This window comes from Lupinus angustifolius, chromosome LG12, assembly GCF_001865875.1.
Source record: "Lupinus angustifolius cultivar Tanjil chromosome LG12, LupAngTanjil_v1.0, whole genome shotgun sequence".
NCBI classification, from domain to species: domain Eukaryota; kingdom Viridiplantae; phylum Streptophyta; class Magnoliopsida; order Fabales; family Fabaceae; genus Lupinus; species Lupinus angustifolius.
Window position 1 is genome coordinate 447,942 of NC_032020.1, and position 7,839 is coordinate 455,780.

At 30.9% G+C, this 7,839-nt stretch overlaps 1 protein-coding gene across 1 annotated transcript; it reads left to right on the forward strand.

The window, feature by feature from the left end:
* On the forward strand, positions 2,272-2,715 carry LOC109361797. The gene has a single exon (XM_019607333.1). The coding sequence runs from the start codon at positions 2,272-2,274 to the stop codon at positions 2,713-2,715; it is 444 nt and encodes a 147-aa protein (XP_019462878.1).

A 7,839-nucleotide genomic window follows, 5' to 3' on the forward strand; every position in this document is an offset into this window, starting at 1 on the left:
AAGGGCTCTTAACCCAAGTGCCAAATTTGAGGTGGAAAAGTTCGATAGAACTAATAATTTCGGATTGTGGCATTGAGCAAGGTGGAGTTCCGCTGCATTGTGATAGGAGTGTTATCTTCTTGACAAAGAACCAGGTGGAGTTCCGCTGCATTGTGATAGGAGTGCTATCTTCTTGGCAAAGAACCAGGTGTATCATGCTAGGACCAAACATATTGATGTGAGACTTCACAAGATCAGAGAGTTGGTAGCTTATGTGCCGATACTATTGCAGAAGATTCACACTTCAGAAAATGTAGCTGATATGTTAACCAAGCTAGTTACCGTGCACAAGTTCAGGCATTATCTGAGCTTGTTGAACATTCAGTGATGCTAGACTATGGAGCGCCCCCAACCCAATGGCGGGAAATGGAGATTGATGATATTTGTCAAGGTGGAGATTGTTGTGCAATGGCTCATATATCTAGATAACATCAAAATAAGTTATGAGTTTGAGCAGATGTAAAGGGGTTAGGGTAGATGACTATATATTTATGTTATGTAAACCTAATATAACAAGGAGAAGAATAGTCAAACATAAATTCTTATTCTCTAATAATACATAGTGGTAGTATCTCAACGCTCCCGGTGACGTAGACATAATTGGTCGAACCTCGTTACCAAATCCTCTGTGTTATTCTATTTTCTTTATTCTCTTTTACTATTTGATTGTTCGTTTGTTTCCAACAATTATATCTGAGTATTAGGAAATTGGATTGCTTGTTATACATTTATGTTCTTCCTCACTACTTACAAAACCTTATGCCAAGGACAATAAATGGACAACATATATCGTTCATAATCTGCCGGAAACAATGGGGGAAAACATGGTACGACAATAACCATAACAAAAAACACATGGGTAATAAATGCATGAATGATACAAAAGAGTGACCCAGTAAAGGACTAAATTCTTTCAAAAGATTTTCAACAATTCAATTATCTTTTGTTCTAATATTCCAACAAATACATATGTCAACAATCACATGCAATATTTTAAATGCAGGGCAAACATATGTAAAAGAAATTAATAATCATATATTGTTAAGGCCTCACGAATATATACATTTAGAAAAGAAAAATATTCCAAAAATTCGTAGAAAAAAAGACAATGAATATAATTTTATAAAGGTTATCTTTACCAGATTGTTAAACACTAATCCCTTGACATACATTTAAGTTATGGTATAAATAACAACCATAGGTAAGCTTTTTTCTCACTAAATGTGGTTGACTACAAAAACCGAACAATGTTATAATGATGTATTATAAATTATGTCTATCGATAAATCATATCTATCGATGTCATAAGCTTTTATCCCATTAGGAATTGGACTAGCCTTATTTGATATACTCTCCTTATTAGAGTTTCTACTGGTTGTCTTTATACATATCCAAACCACCAAGCTGTAATTCTACCATATTTTCTATAATAAGAGCTACTCCAACGTTCTTCTAATGCATTCATTTCTCATTCTATCTTGTTTAGTGAATCCTTCCATCCAACATAATATTCTCATCTCTGCTACATGGTATCTATTCTCTCATTGGTATTTTATCGTCCAACATTCAGTCACATATAACATTGTAGGTCTTATAGTTGTGCAATAAAACTTACTCTCGTAACTTGTTGTATGATACAATCTCAGTCTTTACATCTTCAATAGGTTTATATGTCTCTTGCTAAACTTATACCATGTGTACTTTGTCTTACTTCGACTTATATGAAATCCATGTTCTTCTAAAACTTGTCTGCACGTTTCTAACTTCTCATTTAATTCATCTCTCGAGTCTCCCACTAAGACAATATAATATACAAAAAATATGTATTGTAACACTGAATCTTGGATATGCTCAATGAATACATCAAAAACCAATGGTATAAAGAACAAAAATAGACTTTTTAATCTTTGTTGAATTTGAGTTATTCATTTTTTTTCTCTATATAAAATAAAACATAAAAACAACAATAACAAACTTATTATTTTCCTTACCATCAAATAAACTATCTCCCTATTTCAACGCTTCAATATGTTCCTTCTTTGAAACTGTCCTCTTGCATATTTACTTTGGAATATGGAAACATGTCCTCTTGCATTTGATTCATAACAAATCATTCTTCACTTTCTTCAAAAATCCTCCAACAATACAAAATAATACAAAGATCAAAGAAGAAAGATAAAAAAAAATAGAAGGGTTGATATTGATTTTCCTCCATCCTACTCTTCCTATTCAATGGGAGATAGAAAAGGAGATGTAAGAATATATCTCATATATGTGTTCTTCTTTGCATCCATCATTGGTGGTGGAGTTTTCCTCTCCTTATACATAGTTCAACCACATGATTCACAATATACAACATGGTATGTAATTATAGGCATGACCTTAGTTTCAATCCCATGGTTCTTTTGGTTTCTCCTCTATTTGTATACATGCTTTTGCTTTGAAACCTATGATGTCCAATTTGTTGATGAAGGTTCTAGGGCAACAAAATCTCCACCAACAACTTCTATTTCTAACTCTTGGGATGCAAAATCTCCTCTTCATTCCCCTATAGGTGGAGGAGAGAGTCGAGTTCATTTCGGAGTAGTTGTTGAGATGGGAGATGAGTTTGGTGGTGGTGATGATCAACAACAACACCACCATCATGAAGATGATATTGAGAAGTTACAACTATAGTTACCTATTAGGTCATTATTTCGGTATATAGTAATCATGTTTAATGTTATTATTCCTTAGCACGAATATGCTAGTTAGTATGTGATATGCCAATTAAAAAATTCAGTAAGTAGTACATAAAGTATATGAGTGAACCGTATTATTATCTTAGGAGAAGCAATGCATCATCATTGGTAATGGTTGAGAATAGAGAAAGTGAAATGTCTTTCATCTTTGGTGGGTTGCAAGCATTGTTTTATACCACATTAGAATCAAGTGCAACTATGATATTGATGGTATATATTTCTAGTTGAATTATCTTACGTAGAAAGGCAATCAATGTTTTGTAAGGTAAGTTTTAGGAGTTTGAGGGTGATGCATCCATGAGATAATTAGGTAGATCATAGTAGGCATGGAAAGCTCTTATGTAAAAAGGCGAAAATGTATAAAAGATAGCGCATTGTATAAGACTTCCACCTAATAGGATATATGTATGCAATCCATTTTTATATCTATCAATTGAATGATAGTACTTAGGATCGGATCGAGTGAGAACTAGAAGGGAAATAATGTTAATTATAGGCCTTCACGGCTTTCGTAGTTATTAAATCCTTCTTTTCCCATGTATATCTTTCTTTTTTAATTATGCAAAAAAAAAAAAAAAACAAGGTCTAAGACCCAAATAAACTAGGGAAAAAACTACAAGAAATAGGGTATAGGGAACTACTCCTAGCAAAATATAAGAGGAAACACAAAAACAAGTAGGCATGTTAGCTTGAAAATCAAGGCTTTAGCTACACCTAGTATATGTTGATGTTTTCTTTCTACAACCTTATTTTGTTAGGGTGTTTGCACATACGAAATTTGATGTTCTATACCTTTTGAAAGATAAAAGTCTTGCATAAGAAATCCCTTTCCATTATCACTTCTAATAGCTTTAACTTTTAGATTGAATTGAGTTTAAATATAAGATATAAAACCTTTATTAAGGTGATTAGCTCTGATTTCTGTTTCATAAACAAAATCAAGGTGAACCTAGTTTTGTCATCCACATTTGTAAGAAAGTATCAACGAAAAAAATTGAAGGCGTGGATATAGGTCTCCATATATCTATACGAATCAAACCAAAAGCAATATTAGATTTAGTGGTGCTGGTAGAATAAGGCAGACTTCTTTGTTTTGCTAAATGGCAGACTCCATAAGGATCTATGCTCTTATTACATCTTATAAATGGAAACATAGTTTGCATATCAATCATTTTTTCATGAGATAAGTTACCTAACCTAGAATGCCACATGTTACAATCATCATATCAAATATGAGCGTTTACATTGTGTGGCTTAACATAATTCTTGTTGGATTCAGTTAATACATATAATCATCTTTTTAGCTCAGCTGCACCAATCATCTTCAAGGAGTATAGGTCCTGAATTTGACAATGATTGGTGGAAAAGGTTAACGTGCAAGCTAGGGAGGTGAAGACTTTTGATATAGATACAAGGTTAAAATTAAAGACAAACACATATAACACATTTGTAAGATATAGGTCATTAGAGAACATGATAGTTCTTGAATAGTTGGCAACAAATTGATTGTCATTAGGCAAAGTAATTGAAAGAGGCTTAATCCTCTTATAATTTTGGTAAGCTAAAAGAGGGTGACAAACATGGTTTGTTGCTCCTGTATCAAGAACCCAAAAAGTTGATTTAGACATATGTGATATTGTGAGGGATGAATTACTTGAAGTGTGTTGATATGAAGAAGGGATAGAATTTGAAGTGGAACTCACATGATTGGTGTTGTGAATTATGTGATTCATTGATTATTAGATCAATTTTTTCAAAGCGTTATGTTGTGTTGGTGTGAAAGCGAAATTTGGATATGGATTTATCTTCCTTGAATGTTGAATTCACAAGTTCTTCTGGCTCATTCATTAGATATGATGTTCTTTGTCCAGAATAGTTGTTGATGTTGCTTGAGTTTATTGAGTAGCTTGGAGGAAAACGATGCTTCGTATAGCATGTATCAATAGTGTGTCCAATTCTTTGACAAAAGGTACAAGTTTTTTGTCCTCTACTTCTACAAGATCTACCAAACCTTCCTTGTCCATTGGATTTGTTACTGGTTGGATCTCTATATCCTCTTCATCTTTGTCTTCTATAATAGCTGCTACTTAAAAAATTTGTAGAAAACTTTGGCTCATAGAATTGCATCAGCCTTTCTTGCTAGACCATAATAAAAAAACCATGTTGATGGAGGAAACTGGATCCAGAAGCATGATTTGTGATCTGACAAAGGTGAATTGTTCATTCAATCCCCTAATAAAGCAGATGACATAATCATTTTCCCTGTAGTTTTTAACAGTAGGGATCAAAGCACAATTGCATTTGACTTCACAACAACAAGGACGAATTGGTCTATAATTGTCAAGTAATTGCAACAAACCTTTCATCTAAGTGAAAAATGATCCAATGGATAAGTTGTCTTGTTTGATTGAGTGAATTTCTCCAATGAGTTCAAAAATTCTAAAGTTGTCTCCTTGTTGATATATTTGATGCAAATCATGCTAAATTTCTTGTACATTTTCCATCCATAAAACACTCTGGACAATGGATGATTCAATTGATTGATTGTGCCAAGATACAATAAGGATGTTGCATTTGTTCTATACAAACATTTGGTATTGTGAAGGGAGTTTTGGCAAGGTTCCGTCAATGAATTCTAGTTTGTTTTTGGATTTGAGGGCCATGGTCATGGCTCGTGATTATGAGTGATAGTTTTCTCCATTCAACAGAAATGATACGAGTACAATACCTAGGTTTTCAATGGGGTGCATATAATAAGGGTTGGAAGGAACAAGAATGAGGTTTATTATTTGATTGGCCATTTAATTGGTTTAGGAGAAGGGATGGTAGACGAGATGTGAAGTGATACAAAATCAGGAGAAGGGAAAAAGGGAATGGATTGTGCAACAAAGTCACCCTTTAAAGGGTGCTCTAATACCTCGTAAAAATTGAGAAACCATGGATATGCAAGAAAAGAAGAAAAACAACAAAAGGTACTCACAAGAGCACAAGCAATAGCCTCTTTGTATTGAAAGTAAAACTTAATATGCTAGATTAGAGTGTACCACAAAAACTGAGTAATGAAAACTAAGTACCATTATTTATACCCTTTAAAGAGCCAAGAAAGTAAAGAGCCAAGAACAAAGGCAAGAAATTAAAGAGCCAAAAGAAATTGAAAAATAGAAAACTACTATTTCTGGAAACTAAACAGAAAAATGAAAAACTAACTAAACTGAAATTTGACAACCTACTAAAAACGGAAAGTTGAGAATTTAATTAAAAACAAGTTCATGGAAGTTTGGGCTTTTTAGTTTCATATTGGACTCCTCATTTTCTTTGGTTTTAACACATAATGACCACTTTTTATGACTTCTTAGGATATAGTTTGGTCATAGTTGCTTTTTATAAGTTTCACATACTCTAGATTTTCACAAATAAATCAATTGTCAATAACAATTAACTTTTTCCCTCTTTTTTATATGAGAAGAAAATTACATTAGAATGAAAAGAGTTCACATGAGGGCAATGATATAGCCATAAACAAACATTAAAAAAATAGAAATTTTCAATATAGAAATCATCTATTTCCGGATTGTGTCTCAACTCTATCTCATCCAATCAATTTTTTTTATACATAATAAAAATGTAATATACAATTTAAATTTGTTTCTCATTACTTAATTTTTTAATAAATGTCAAAAATTGTTTGGATAAAACAAGGCTATATCAAAAGTACATCTTTTATCCCATAATATGTGTTATTTTATGTATCATGAAATATGACTATTTAGAAAAAAATGTATGTAAGTTAAAAATATAATTAATTATTTTTCTGAGTAATCACAACTCATGACACATGAAGTCAATATTGTTAGACAAAAAATATGTTGCTATGTATATCATTCAAGACATTACTCCTTTTATTTTGGTTGCCATTAACAAATTATTAAAACCTATCATTATGACAATGATTTGAGAGAACAGAATTGTTTCACATTGCAAAAAGGTAATGAATATTCATCAAGCACAAATAATGGCATTTCACATGAGCCCTTCACCATAAGTCCAATTAAATTCCTATTAGAGAGAATGTTAACACTTTTTATGTTTATTTTTTTAATAACATAATATATCTCCCATTATGGGTAAAAAAAATTATCACCCTAATATATATTATCAATATCAAGATTTACACACATTTATTTAGATTGTTTTTTTGAAAACTTAATAATGATTATATATAAATGGTATGAACTCATTATAGATAAAACTCATTCACTATAAATGCATACATATTTTTCTCAATAATTATTTGTTTGCTAAAAAAAAATTGTGTACAATTTCATTCTCTTAGAAATTCCAAAATGCTCCTAAAAAATGTTAAATACAATTTTATTGATATCATACTTATTATCAAACCGATGAGATATTGATATAGTAGTATATTGATTAAATTAGTAGTTCATTAATTAAATACTATACTAATGAAATTAGATATACATGTATATTACACTAATATTAATGTTAAAAAATAATGAAAAATATGATAAATACTTCTATTTAAATTATATGTTAAACAAAATGTATGATTTGATGATACACCATTTTTTTTAAGTGTAAACAAAGTTAACAATTATATTTTAATAAATTTTTTGTAATTTTAAATTAAAATTGACCAATATTATCAGTTTAAATAAAAATCAGTCAGTATAACCAAATTTTGACTAATATTATTACATAACCAATATAATTATTATATCATATAGAGCCAATTCACCGATTTTTAATTGAACTGTATAATACAATTTTTATAACTATGATTAAAACAGTGTTATTAAACTCGGACCGGTTAATGACTCGGTCAGGGTACTGAGTCAATGAGTCACTGGTCTAACCAGTGGGTCAATGGTTGGACCGGTTAACTCAGTTTACATTAAAATTCTAAAAATTAATGATACTGTATAACAACATTTAATAATTGTATACTCAAAATTTAAAAATATTAGTGTACCTAATTAAAAAATCAATAAAGAAAATTTTAATACTATAAAATGACACAAGCAAGTTGAAAAAAGTATCA